Here is a 15,275-nt window from a genome sequence, read left to right as displayed (position 1 = left end):
TTGCATTTTCTTGCAATTCCTTAAGGGATTTTTGTGTTTCCTCTTTAAGGGTTTCTATCTGTCTACCAGTGCTCTCCTTAAGTTCTTTGAGAGTGTTATTTATATCTTTCTTAAAGCCCTCTATCATCATCATGAGAAGTGATTTTAATTCTGATTCCTGCTTTTCTGGTGTGATGGGGTGTTCAGGGCTTGCTCTGATGGGGGAGCTGGGTTTTGATGATGCCATGTAACTTTGGTTTCTGTTGCTTATGTTCTTGCTCTTGCCTTTTGCCATCTGGTTAACTCTAGTGCTGCCTGTTCTTGCTGTCTCTGACTGAAGCCTGTCTTTCTAGTTATCTAGCTTGTGTCTGATCTCCTAGGGGTCCAGATGTCTCTGTGATCTTTTCCAGCTGCACTGATTACAGTGGTACCTCTAGGATGCCTCAGGATATGGTGCCTCCAAGGTAGTAGTCCAGCTAGGTGTCTGCTGTTCTGGGTGCAGTGTCTCCTCTAGAATATCTCAGGATATGTTGTCTGAAGCTCTGAGTTCATTTGTTCCTCTGTGGCTCTGGGTTGAGTGGACCTTCCAGTATGTCTCAGGTGGAATCCGGGGTCCACGCAACAGCAGACCTGGCAGAGGTCTGATCCAGGCCTCAGATCTGAGAACTAGTTTCTAAGACACTGTCCAAGTTAGAGCGCCTGGGCTCCCTGCTTCCTCTGGGTTCTTGGAGGTTGGGGACAGAGCTGCCACCCAAGATCTGCTCAGTGCTCTGGCCCCGACCGGAAGGAACCAGTGTTCTGGCTGGCTAATTTATTATTGTTTGTTCATGTGTGAGAGCATGGTGTGAGTGTGTAGGTGTGCTTGTGAAGACAGGATTGTGGGGTTAGCTCCTTCCTCCCACCTTTTCCTGGGCTGGTTCTGGGAACTGAACTCGGGAGGCTGTGGCAAGCTCCTTTACTCACTGAGCCCACGCAGTGCACTTGGTGTGTACATTGGACAGAGCGCAGTTAGTTTTAATAGCGTTATACTTTTGACACAAAAATTTGTTAAAAATAATTCTTCAAATGAATTCTTACTGTATTAGTCCGTTTTCTGATGTACCTCAGTAATCCAGTATATAGAGATTTTGGCTTGTGATTTTTGGTTTATGATTGAAGGCTGTATCTGTCTGATGATAAATGAGTTCTAGCAGCAGCTCAGAATGTCACGTAGGAAGAGAGAGGGGACAAATCTCCTCTGTCACCCTTTTAGAGAGCTATCAGTATGTAACCATTGTGACTCCACCATGATTTCCTTATCTAAACCTACGGCCTTTAAAGGCCCCAGCTCAAAATACAACTGGATTATGTTTCTACCTTTCTAATACCTTAATACAGTGGGAATTAAGTTAATAAGAATTTTAGAAAGGACAAATCATATTCAAGTAACCACATTTTGCTTTCTTTCCAACTTCTGTACATATCAGGAGATTTTTATTTTTTTTTACCATTAAAAATTCTTTTCTAATCCTACAGAAAAAAATAATTATTTTTCTCCCTTTGAACAATAGGATATCGTCCACCACCATTTTCAGAAAAATTCTTTTTAGTAGTCATTGAGAAAGACGGTAATAATAACTCTATTCTCCATATGTGGCACCTTCATCTTAAATCTGTACAAGCATGTTTAGGTAAGTAATCATATTGCTATTTTATACAGAGATGATGTAAAATAAAGATATTTTTATAGAAAATGGGTTGATCCTTTAAGATGAAGAAATGAGTTGATAAATGGAATATGTTGATGAATGAAAATATGATGATGAGGAGGAAGAGGATGTTGATGTTGTTGATGATGATGATGAAGATGAAGATGATATAGCCCAAGGTCCTCAATCTCCTGAGTGCTAGGTTTGAAAAATACATGCAACCATGCTGAGTTTCTGAAACAGACTGACTCTAAAAATAAATCAGTCTGTGAGCACATTAGATATACTGGAAATAAAAAAAAAGAGGTTGCCTGAATTATTTTAGTTAACAGTTATGGAGTACCTGCTGTCTGTCTGTGGCATCCATGTTTTTAAGTCAGCCCTGGTGGTAAGAGTCCATGTGGTACATACGTAGAGTCTCTCCTTTACTGCTTCCGCCTAGCATTATGAGCAACAGTTGTTGGGAAAACGTGATTGAACATCTGAAGGTTAACCTCAAGAGATACAGTAGTGTAGATGATAAACTATTTCACACATGCTCTACTATACCCATTCAGATTAATTATGAGGCAAGGAAATGGAGTTTTGTCTGGGTGAGGGGTCAGGGCTACCTTTGGCACTCAGGGGCTTTTTCAGTGAGCTGCACTCACTCCCAGGGCAGTTTTCTTTTTGTTCTTTCTTTTTTGACACACAATCTCATTATATAGAATGAGCTATCCGTGAACTCACTGTGTAGGCTCTCTTGTGGTTTCTTTTTTAATTTTTAAATTGTGCTGTTTGATTGTTAAGTAAAGAATCACAGGGGTAGCCATACCATGCTGAATCCACTGTTGCCGGACAATAAGGTATCTTACATATATTTTTATTTTTAATTTATATATGGTAGGTATTTTTACAGATTACACTGTGACTTGACTTGTCAATACACAGTGTGATATGCAATCTTTGATTCAGTGTAACTGGCTTATTCTCTTAGACATCTGTCATTTAGTTGTCAAGGTGAATCTACTTTAAAATAGTTAGCACAAAGTTCTAAGAGTTGTTGAAAGATTCTGTTATTTTTGGTATTAATTTTACTATTGACCAGTTTTATAAACATCAAATAAGTGCCCTTACCTACTAAGCAATCTTACTAGCCCACCAGGCTGTTTATTAAAAATACAGATTACTGAGATCTGTCCCAAGTTAATGTAATCAGTGTTTCTGGGGCTAGACACAGGAGTTCATACGTTAATGTGTTTCTTAGGCCTTTAGTGTGTTAAGGTTTAGGAATGGTGTACTATGTAACTCAAGGCTTAGACCTCATAGGTTGTTGTTCTCCTCTGACATGTCCCTGTGAAGAAGTAGGTCACGGTAAGAAGAAACCAAACAGTTGAAAAGTATATATTTCTCAAGGTAGGCAAGGAGTCTAAAAATTGTCTCTCAACAAGTGGGAACATATGTAAGAAGTTACATTTCTTAGAGAATAATAAGATGTCTCATCTTGTATGAATAGTGCTGGTAATCCATCTCAAATTTATTCACAAAGCCAAAGCTGCAGAGGGCATCTCATCCGACAGTCTGCTTTCAGTCCCGGGACAGAAGAACTTGGACTCTTCTCCAGAAACCTCCTCTAGTGTGAGCTCTATGCCACATTCCTCATCAATTGCTAATCTTCAAACTGCTAGTAAACTTATTCTGAGCTCCAGACTTGTATATAGCCAGCCCCTGGATCTGCCAGAAGCTGTTGAAGTAATAAGAGCAACACCTTCAGCAGGTAAAGTCTACTTGAGACTGAGCAGTGGTACATCAAAGAGTGTTATGTTCTAATGTATGTGCTACAGTGACATTGAGGGAGTTACTGCTTGTAGTGATCTACGCTTTTAGAAATATGTTTCTGTTTTTTCCTCAATAGTTTATTTTTTATTCACTTTATACCCCTCTTTCCACTCCTCCCAGTTCCACCCTTACAAATCTCTCCCCCTATAACTTCCTCCCTTTGAGTACCACCCACCCTGGGACATCAAGTCCTAGCAGGACTAGGCACATCTCACTGAGGCCCACCACAGGCAGTCCAGGTACGGGAAAGGATCCAGTGGCAGGGGACAGAGACCAAGACAGCCCCTGCTCCACTTGTTAGGGGACCCACATGAAGACCAAGCTTCACATTTGCTACAAATGGAAACAAGTTTCTGTTAATAATAATTTTTATGATAAATTCCATTTGCTGGTTCTTTCTCACCCATGTGCACATGGAAGAATGGGTTATAGTGTGAAGGAACCAAACCATTTCTAAGTATAGTTTTTCTCAAGGTAACCAAGAAGGAGTCTGAAAATCATCTCCTGAGAAGTGGAAGTACTTCTAAGACACTGCCTGTTGTTGTTGTTCTCTCTTGGTTTTTGTCATTATGTAGCTGGCCTTGAACTCATGGCAGTCTTCCTGGCATAGCCTCCCAGGTGTAGAGATTACATTTTCCTTCAGAAGTATCTGTCAAACCTTGTTCATATATACATAGTTAAAACATGGTTAGCACTGAGTAAAACCTTAAAGTATTTTACATTTGTACATTTATTTATTTATTGGGACAGGACATGCTACAACATACATCTTTGTTGCAACCTTGAGACAAAAGACTTAACAATGCCTGAATAGTTGCTATGTTGCGGCCTGCTCCACTCTGCCCGGTTTGGCCTTTCAAAGGGTGGGATTAAAGGCATATGCCACCACTGCCTGGCTTCAAACTGTCGCTCAGGTCTTCAGGTCAGGGTCTAGAGAGAGAGAGAGAGAGAGAGAGAGAGAGAGAGAAAGAGAGAGAGAGAGAGAGAGAGAGAGAGAGAGAGAGAGAGAGAGAGAGAGGATAGGGGGAAGAGACGCAAGGAATGGAGACAAGACAGAGGTTCTGTTCAATTCTCTTTTATTGAAGGGAAATCTGGGGTATTTATACACTTTTGCCATGCCCCTTGTAGGCACATGGATATGACATAAGCCTTGGAGATGTGGCTAGCATGTGGATAGCTGCTTTCTAGCCGCTTTCTGCTAAAAGTAGGCTCCCAACACATCTGGAGGTCACATACTGTGCAGGAGTCAAGCTTCAGAGGTCACACTGGAGTCATCAGGTTTGGGGGCAAGCACCTTTATTTTCTGAGCCTTCTAGCTGTAAATACAACAACTAAATGAACTTCAGTGATTTGCATACAAATGCATTTCATCTCTGAGGTTTTGTCATGATAGTATTCCAAAATACATATAGTAGATACCTCACATTAGAATATGTATTTCTGGACATTGAAATGGCTTTGCTGGTAGACACATTCTCTGTAGGCTCAATGACCTGAATGTAAGCTCAGGTCCTAGAGAGTGGCAGGAGGCCTCCATGTATATACCTGACATGTGTGTACCCTGTGTATACCGCGACCCTGTGCACCTGCCCTAACACACTATAAATAAATAAACAAACACAAACAAACAAATAAATAAATATTAAAGACAATGTCATCTACCTACTTATTTTTGTTCAGTCTGTCTGCCTGTCTGTCCATCTGTCCATCCGTCTGTCCATCTATCCATGCAGTTTTCAGAACTGGATGGTTCTGGCCTGTAATGATATACTGCCTTTAGTAAGGTAGATGAGGTAATTTAAGGGATTGAATTTGAGGCTACACATCTGAAATGACTTGCCACCTGTGGAATTCTAATTGGAGAGTTCCTAGGATAATGATAATGACAAATCACAGTTGAGGTTCAATCTGTTTTTGCTTTATAATGGATGATATTGAGTATAGTGTTTTTTTACTTATCCCTAAGACAGATCTGCATTCACAATTGAAAGATTATCTTGAGAAGACTTTTATTATGGGCTTTTGTGTTTGATGTAGATCTAAAAGATCCAGTTCATTTTGGTTTTGTTTGGTTTTTGACAGAGAAATTGTCTTGGTTTTGTTTGGTTGGTTTTGTTCCAGAGTCTTACTTTGTAGCCGAAGCTGGTCTGGAACTCATTAACGTATGTGGGAGAGTCTGGGGCTTTTGATCCTGCCTCTGCCTCCCAATTACTTCTTTTCCAGGGACAGTTTCCAAATATAGAGGGTGTTTAGTTTTTCAAAATATCTGGAGGTTAGTTAGATGGCTGGGACATTTACTGTTCTTTCAGAACGGTATCCACATCAGGCAGCTTCTAACCACACTTGTAACTATAGCTCTGGGGTTATCTGTCTCTCTCTCTTCTGGTCTCCAAGGTCACCTGTACTCACTTGCACACACACATAACTAATGTTCAAACATATTTGAGAGTTTGAAATATACTCATTTGTTTATTGAAACTTAGAAATAAATTATACAGAGGCTTTATGAAATGCTTTCAAATGTCTCATAGACACTGACATCCCAAGTCAGGTAAAAATTGCTCCCTGTTGTCTAGATGGAACGGACTTACATGTTTAAATGGTTTTCCCATTCTTCCAAGGATATTGATGGATTGTAACTTGAATCCAGGTCTTCTGATCCCAAATCTTAGTCAGTATCTTATAGTCGATAATATATGGGAAGTGTAGACAGACTGATACAAGAGGGTTCTGGCTCAACATTGAAAGACAGTAAATTAAACTGAGTAAAGAGTTTGAGATCTATTGATCTCACATTTTGTGATTCTCTGATTATGACTATTTTCTTTCCTTTTTATAAAGGTCATCTGAGTTCCTCTTCAATTTATCCAGTGTGCCTTGCACCTTATTTAGTGGTTACAACTTGCTCGGACAATAAAGTGCGCTTCTGGAAATGTTGTATGGAAACTAACTCACTGGGCAATACAAGTGATGAGAATGAGACCTATCATTGGAGGAGATGGCCCTTGATGAATGATGAGGGAGAAGATAACAGCAGTACTGTGAGCATCGTGGGAAGACCTGTTGCTGTTAGCTGCTCATATACAGGCCGTCTTGCAGTGGCTTACAAGCAGCCCGTCCACCACAATGGTTTTATTTCTAAAGAGTTCTCTATGCATGTCTGTATATTTGAATGCGAATCTACAGGAGGATCAGAATGGGTTTTAGAACAGACGATCCATCTGGATGATTTGGTTAAGGTTGGAAGTGTACTTGATTCAAGGGTCAGTGTTGACAGTAATCTGTTTGTGTATAGCAAATCAGATGCATTTTTAAGTAAGGATAAATACCTTATTCCAAATATCAAGCATTTAGTACATTTGGACTGGGTGTCGAAAGAAGATGGCTCTCACATCCTCACAGTGGGGGTTGGTGCTAATATCTTCATGTATGGGAGACTTTCAGGAATTGTAAGTGATCAGACCAACAGTAAGGATGGAGTAGCTGTCATTACTTTACCACTAGGTGGTAGTATCAAGCAAGGAGTTAAGTCAAGATGGGTTCTTCTGAGATCTATAGACTTAGTATCCTCTGTGGATGGTACCCCTTCATTGCCTGTTTCTCTCTCTTGGGTAAGAGATGGAATATTGGTGGTGGGAATGGATTGTGAAATGCATGTATATGCCCAATGGAAACATTCTGTCAAATTTGGAGACATTGAAGCTGATAGTCCTGTTGAAGAGACGATAATGCAAGATCATTCTGCCTTTAAATCCTCTGTGTTGGCAAGGAAAAGTATTGTTGAAGGAGCAGCTATCCCTGATGATGTTTTCTGTTCACCAACTGTGGTTCAAGATGGTGGCTTATTTGAGGCTGCACATGCGCTTTCTCCTACTCTGCCACAGTATCATCCAACTCAGCTATTAGAATTGATGGACTTAGGGAAAGTTAGAAGAGCTAAGGCCATTCTTTCCCATTTAGTAAAGTGCATTGCAGGTGAAGTTGCAATAGTTCGGGATCCTGATACTGGAGAAGGAACTAAGCGGCATCTCTCTCGAACCATTAGTGTGAGTGGCAGTACAGCGAAGGATACAGTTACCATTGGAAAGGATGGTACTCGAGATTATACCGAGATAGACTCTATTCCTCCACTACCACTACACGCATTACTTGCTGCAGACCAGGACACATCCTACAGAATTTCAGAAGACAATACAAAAAAGCCACAGAGCTATGAGGACAAAATTGAAAGCCAACCAGAGGATCAATATTCAGAACTGTTCCAAGTCCAGGAGATAACAACAGATGATATTGATTTAGAGCCAGAAAAGAGAGAGAACAAATCAAAAGTAATAAACCTGTCACAGTATGGACCAGCTTATTTTGGCCAGGAACATGCTAGAGTACTTTCAAGTCATCTAATGCACTCAAGTCTACCAGGCCTTACCCGCTTGGAGCAGATGTTCCTTGTAGCACTGGCTGATACTGTGGCAACCACCAGTACTGAGCTTGATGAAAACAGGGATAAGAACTACTCAGGTAAAACTTTCAACATGAATGTTAAGTTTATAGTTAATAAAAACATTGTGTTATTTGTGTAATGACTAATATGTTGACTTATTTTTTCTTTCAACCCTTGTAGGAAAAAAAGACCTGTGAATAATTATTATAGAACATGCTTATTTGTAAAAGAAAAGACAGTTGAGGCAGGCATGTGTGATACACAGATTTGTGATGTCTGTGTGGATTCTCACTGAGCACTTAGACTCAAAACATTTGTCTTAGTATTTAAAACATTGATTCCTAATGGTGTTGTTTTTCTTTGAATAATTAAAATGACCCTTTTTTGTTTTTTTTTTTGTTTTTTGTTTTTGTTTTTTCGTATCATGAACCTTACAGGGACCTCATGGATCAACTTGCATATTTTTCCATTTGAGGCATAAATAATTTTTGAAAAACGTTTTGCTTGTATATGTGTATGCATCCTGTATGCATTCCTAGTGCTGCATTAGATCCCCTAAAACTGGAGTTACAGCCTTTTGTGTGTGCTTAGAAACTGAGCTGAACTCCTCTGGAGAGTCATTGACTGTTAACTGCTGAACCTCCTCTCCAGCCACAGAAATAACCTTTTGCCATTACATAAGTTTGTCCAAACATTTCAGACATTTAATGTAATATGTATCTTGCCATTTGAAACTGGATCACAGTCTCTTCTGTCCAGCTGGTTGAAGGTGATAGAGTTGATTGTAAGCAATGACATTAGCAAAAGAAACAAAATTATTGATCATTGATTCATTCCATTAGTATTGCAGAGGAGTGGAGAGTTATTATATGCTAGGTGCCTTATTCCATTTAATTATCATAATCCTCTAGTGGGTAGGTGGCTGTCACTACACATGTATGTATATATAATCTCTCTATATATGTATATAATATATACAGTCTTATAAATGAATTATAATCCTTAGAAAACGTAAGGGACTCATACAGTCATATAGGTATTAAATGGCATATGTGGAAAATTGTTGCTTTCAGAACTGTATTTTAAAAATTCCTTAAAACTTTTAAATTGAGGGGCGACTATAAAAATGTTTGCCATAGCCCATCAGCAACATTTTTCACAGGTTTAAATTCTTACAATTTTCCTTCTGTAGATTAAAATAACCAGAGACCTTAGAAGGTTTGTCTGTGACCCACTTTCTAGTTATGATGAGAAGGACCAGAAGGTCATAACTGTTTCAGGGTTGTGGGCAGTAGAGTAAAACCACCCCAAGAACAGCAGTAAGCCTTTCCTGTACAGCTGATACTGTTACAGTTGACAGTGGTAGCTGTTACTGATGTTGTTAACAATAGATAGTGGTAGTTGTTTTTCTCTGGGGAATTAAGAAAGGGCTTGGAGGCTGAAGAGACAGATGGCTCAGTTGTGAAGAGTGCTTGCTATTCTTGCATAGGACCAAATTTAATTCCCAGCACCCACACTGAGCAGCTTAGAACAGTCTCTTAACTCCATTGTAGACCTCCTGTGCACTTTAACTCATGTGCACATACCTGTACAGACACCCACACACCCCACATACACAGAGGGGAGTGTTGAAAAGAAGAAAGATAAATCTTTTTTTTTTTTTTTTGTTATGTTTTTTGAGACAGGGTTTCTCTGTGTAGCCCTGGCTGTCCTGGATCTCACTCTGTAGACCAGGCTGGCCTCGAACTCAGAAATCCACCTGCTTCTGACTCCCAGGTGCTGGGATTAAAGGCGTGCGCCACCACCTCCCAGTTAAAGATAAATCTTTTAAAAAGGAAATACTTGTCATAATCCATGAAAATTAAACTTTCTGATACAAAGCTTTATTATTGGCCAATACTTTATAAATTATTCTGGTCATAGTGGACATTATGAAGTGGATAAGGCATTTCATAGGTGGGAAATTGCACTTAAAAATGAAATGATTTGTATATTTCAGCCAAAGGATTCTAGGTAAGAATTCATCAGTTTGCTCTGGTGAGACAACTTACCTCTTGTGTTATGGCAGCCTCCAGTACATTGGAACATGTTCTCATAGATCAGTTCTGTTATATCCAGAATCTAGTCATTTCTCATCTCCTGTGCAGTTACTACCTGGGTTCAAGCCACAGTTGATTCCTGACTAATTATTGAAAAGTCTCCTGACGGCTCCATTCATATCAACTCTGTCTTTCCCATAGAAACCATCACATTAAGTCTCACCAATGTGTGTGTTCATTCTTTCTGTTCATTTTCTTTTCTTAGATAGGATCTTAGCATAGCCATGCTGGCCCAAACTCTGCTGTGTAGGCCAGGCTGGCCTTACACTCACAGAGAATTGTCTGCTTGTGTGTCTCTCTGTTCAGTAGATAAAGTGGTTTCTCTGAGACTTTCGAAACCTTGCAGTGGTTTACAAGGTTTTACATGGTCTGTGCCCATTTCTACAGTGTTTGGGCTTCTGTTAGCCCACGGACATCGGAGCATGCTCCTTTCTAAGCCTTTATATTTACCTTCTATGTGCATAGGATGTTCTTTTAGTACTATGCATGACTCATTCCCTAACCTCAAATTTCTCAGATTTCATCACATCGTAAACTTCTTCCCTGGGTCCATTGTATGAAACAGAACACTATTAATTTGGCACCCCCATCTCATCTCTCAGTCCTATTTTATGTTCTCAATTAGAATTCATTTCCATATATTATGTATTAATTATTTTGCTTACTTTTAATTCTGCAGTGCCTAACCTGTCTCCCACATAGTAGATACATATCTACTTAGTGAGTACATAGATGAATGCCTATAGGAAATAGAGCTGGAACCAAAGCCTTGGCAATAAGATAGTTGGTTTTTTTTTTTTTTTTTCTGTAAACACTTGGCTTTTTGAGGAGTCTGTCAGTTGCTGCCTTGGGATCTGCCAGTGCTCTTGCATTGCTGCAAAGCCTTATTAACTCGCCATGCTTTCATGTCTTTGTCCAAACTGTCACTAACTTTGTGGAATCAAGGTAAAGATGCAGGTTGCCCTTTTTGACCTTCCACAAACCCAGAGAATAAAAGTTCAAATCTTTGGTAGTATTTTTGTCAAGCTAAATAGCCTAGATAATGTTAGTTTTTTAATTATTGTAACAGATTATTTGCCTTTAGTATATGATTCCTGTCAGTAAAATCTCAGTTCATTGCAGAGAAATTTGCCAGGAGTTTCAAACTTACTTAATGTCTTACTTCCTTTTCTGTTGCTGTGAAGAGACACTATGACCAAGGCAACTAGAGAAGGACAAGATTATTGGGGCTTAGTTTCAGAGGGTGAGTCCATGACCATCATGGTGGGGAGCATGGTAGCAGACAGACAGACAGGCAGGCAGGCAGGCAGGCAGGAGGCAGGCAGGCAGCAGACAGACAGACAGACAGACAGGCAGGCAGGCAGGCAGGAGGCAGACAGACAGACAGACAGACAGACAGGCAGGCATGGTACTGAAGCAGCAGCTGAGAGCTCACATCTGGTCCACAGGCAGAAAAAGCAAACAAGCTGGGGGTGGTGTGGACTTTTGAAACCTCACAATCTGACACCAGTGACAACCTCCAGTAATGGTAAGCCTTAGTCATTCCCAAGCAGTTCCACCAACAGAGGACCAGGCATTCAAATACATGAACTTTAGGAGGCCATTCTTACTCAGTGTGCCACACTTACTTACTTAATACACACTCCACTAGATTTTAAGGTTTCTTTCATTTATTATGAGTAAGTTTAGGTATTAATGTTATTTGTATAGTAGGTAGCTTTATTTTCCCAAATCATTTTCTACTTAGGAGTTTTAATATTTGTGTTTTGTAAGGATACATACTTTGTAAAGACAAAAAGTTATTTACAAAGGAATATGTTAAAATATATATTTGTGCATATTATTACAGAATTTAATATTCAGATCATACCTTTTGAATCTGTTTGTGGCTGTTCAATCCTGTTGAATCTATTCTTTCTTAACATATTTTTATTTACAATTACAGGAAGAGACACCTTAGATGAGTGTGGTTTGAGATACTTGTTAGCAATGCGCTTGCACACATGCCTGTTAACATCACTGCCTCCTTTATACCGAGTCCAGCTCCTTCACCAAGGTATTCTACTTACTGTTTGAATCTTTGTACTGCTTTGATTGAACGTTGTGGTGCTGGGTGTGGCTTTTTGTGTCTAAGAAGCAGGTGGATCATATAGGTACACCTGTCACACCTGTCAGTAGCCTGTGGTCTTCATGTCACATGGTACCCACCTGCCATTTTCCTGTGTGTGTTTCAGCTCTGTCCTGCTCGGCAGCCTTTGTTTAGACCGCCTAGCTCTGAGACGTGTGGTAAAGTTGTGGTAGAAAATGTAGTAACTCAGAGCATCCACCACATAGCTCTGAATTTTCCTGATGCCTTATCTTTAAGAACTATATAAGCTTTATTCTTTGTGTTGTCACCTTGGTTCCCTCTCTCCCTCCTCTCCTCACCACTCCCTCACTTCCTTTTCACAGGATCTCTCTGTGTGGCCCAGGCTGGACTGGAACTCTTGGTGATCCTCCTGCCTGAGTTTCTAGGTGTTGGACTTACAGGCATGTTCCACCAGTCTCCACTTTATTCATTTTTACCTCAGCATGTGTTCTTAGTTGCTATCAAGGGAAGTTGATAGATTGATCTTTGAAAAGATCTCCCATAATGACCAAGTACATTTGCTTAGGTCTAGCATATTGCCACCCCCTGATTTGAGACAGTTATAGCATCCTCTTACTTATAGAAACTATAGAGTTTTAGAGTGGCTGCCCTGGAAACAGGATGCCTTGTTTGTAAATACTTACACTCTCAGTCTGATGCTCATGTCTTTAGACTGATATCTTTCGGAACCCCAAACCCCATATGTGGTTGAGAATGTGGTCGTTAAAATCCTAGGCTTGCTGGACTGGTGTCTTTACTCCTTTACCTCCTAAAATATTATTTGAAAACAAGAGCTAGTTATTTATTTATATTATTTTTTGGTGTTTTTATTTAAATTTACTTTGTATATGGCTATCTATACATTGCTTGTAAGAGCAGCCAGTATTCTTAGATGACCATCACTCTTGCCACACAAGATTTATTTTTATTTAGTTTTGGAAGTAAAGTCTTACTAAATACCATGGCAATTTTTGTTCTACCTGCCAAGTGCTTACATGCTATCATGGTTGGCAAAAATCAAGATCCTGTTATGCATCAAAAATATACTTTGTCTATTCAACCCTTATTTTCAAGGCAATTGAAATTTTTCTGGCTTTTAAAATTTGAATGATCATTGCAATGAATTATATTATAATGTTACATATAAATACTTTAATTATTTTGCTTTTATATTGTTTTTATATTTTATCTATGTATTATTCTGATTATTTCCACATACTAATTTATTAACTTAACATTTTTGAATAAGTATATATTTCTTGTTAGTTTCCTAGCAGTTGAGTTATTGAGTCAGAGTGTCAAAATCCTTAACTCTTTTTTGGTATTAGAAAAATGTTCTTTAGAATGATTACTCATTTCAATTATCTGAAGTAGTGTTTAGTGATGTCAGAACTCAGCTTGTCACCACCATCGGATACAGTTTACTCTCCCCTCCCATCCTCACCCCAGCCCCTTACCTGGCTCCCTCCATATCTCCTTTTTTTCACCCTCACCTCTGGTAAGTCTTTGGGTCCTTCTCTCCTTCCCTTCTAAGAGAGAGATGAGCCTCATGGCTAGTGTGTATTCCTTATATTAAATGCAACTGGAAGTACATTGCTTGCTTTAAGTGACCTTTGGCTCTCAGGTTAGAGCAAAGGATGGAGCAGGTTTTAAAATTCAGTGCCAATGATGCTGTCTCCAGGTAAATGACAGTGGCTTGTAGGCCAAAGCTTTTGACTTGACTGATGTTTTCTGCTGTAAGTTTGGTGTATGAGCATGTGAGTAGCTTGGCTCTCAGTTATGCTTCTTTTCACTGATCCAGTTTAAGCCTTAGTCTTTCGTTTGCTTGTTTTAAGTTCTCATGTAGGCCAGGACAAACTGAAGATGACCTTGAACTTCTTATCTTCCCGCCTCTACCTCCTGAGTGCTGAGATCACATTCATTTGACACTATATTTTACCATTTCCTAATAACTTTACTTTTGTATTTAAAAAAAAAAACCTTATATATGGAAAAAAAGTGATCGCTTGGGGTGTTATGTGTCCTGTCACTGATCTTGAATTCAGAAGCCTATAGAATAAAACCCTGAATGGTGGTAGAGTTTCTTTTATTCTTTTTTTTTCTGCTTGAATATGCTTTTTAGAGTAAGAAATATGTAACTTAAAAAAAATATTGTTTTGTTGTATTGATGTAGTTCCTAAGGTTATTATTTCATGTTTCCAATCTAGGAGTGTCTACCTGCCACTTTGCCTGGGCTTTTCATTCTGAAGCTGAGGAAGAACTGATCAATATGATTCCAGCAATTCAAAGAGGGGACCCTCAGTGGTCTGAATTAAGAGCTATGGGAATAGGCTGGTGGGTGAGGAACGTTAACACACTTCGAAGATGCATTGAAAAGGTAACTTCCTTCATTGGATTTTCTCTCTCTTTTTCTCTCTCTCTTCTTCTTTCTTTCTCAAATACACATACACACACACACACACACACACACACACATTTTCCTATTCTTTTTACTTCCAGCTCACCTTTTAAATCCATGTGCCCTATTTATTTCATTATTGTTACATATAAATATAACCTGCTCAGTCTGTATAATGTTACTTATATGGACTAAATGTATTAATACCACCTGCTCATGTTGTAATCATTACTTTATGTATGTGATTTGGGGGCTAACTATTTGGTACTGGGTTATCACCTGGGAGGCTCTTTCCTGGAGAGGACTATCTCCTACTCTCAGCATTCCTTAGTTGACTGTAGTTCTTCGTCTAGGCTTGAGGCCTCCTAAAATTCCTCCCATCTGTGGTAGCATGTCTAGGCTGTCCTTCCCATTCAGCTCTTAGTTAGGCAGCCATGTTGATGAGCCTTCATGGGCATAGCTTCTTCAACATTTCTAGTCGACAAGATCGCACAGTAAACTTCCCATTTATCTAGCTCTTAAAATTGTTCCCCTACCTCTTCTTCTGTATTTATCTTCTTCCTTAATTAAAGCCCCTACCCAGCTTTTCCTTTCCCCCATCAAATCATCTATATCTTCTATTCCTCAGTCTTGCTTCCCCGCCTTTCCCTCATGGTTTGTGTGTGTGTGTGTATGTGTGTGTGTGTGTGTGTGTGTGTGTGTATTAATTATAGGAGGGGTTCAG

The 15,275-nt window shown here is 39.4% G+C and overlaps 1 protein-coding gene across 4 annotated transcripts in view; it reads left to right on the top strand.

Annotated features, from left to right (window-relative positions):
* The window catches only part of Dmxl2 (Dmx like 2), a 144,472-nt gene that overhangs the window by 84,898 nt on the left and 44,299 nt on the right, over positions 1-15,275 (top strand). For all 4 annotated transcript variants that reach the window (XM_076925250.1, XM_076925249.1, XM_076925252.1 and 1 more), the window contains exons 16-20: positions 1,530-1,649; positions 3,196-3,423; positions 6,327-8,003; positions 11,971-12,081; positions 14,361-14,530. In XM_076925250.1, coding sequence (XP_076781365.1) covers positions 1,530-1,649; positions 3,196-3,423; positions 6,327-8,003; positions 11,971-12,081; positions 14,361-14,530 — 2,306 coding nt within the window. The remainder of the gene's footprint in view (positions 1-1,529; positions 1,650-3,195; positions 3,424-6,326; positions 8,004-11,970; positions 12,082-14,360; positions 14,531-15,275) is intronic.

This window comes from Arvicanthis niloticus, chromosome 26 (genome assembly GCF_011762505.2).
Source record: "Arvicanthis niloticus isolate mArvNil1 chromosome 26, mArvNil1.pat.X, whole genome shotgun sequence".
In the NCBI taxonomy this organism is placed as follows: domain Eukaryota; kingdom Metazoa; phylum Chordata; class Mammalia; order Rodentia; family Muridae; genus Arvicanthis; species Arvicanthis niloticus.
This window is presented reverse-complemented; position numbering and strand designations above follow the sequence as displayed.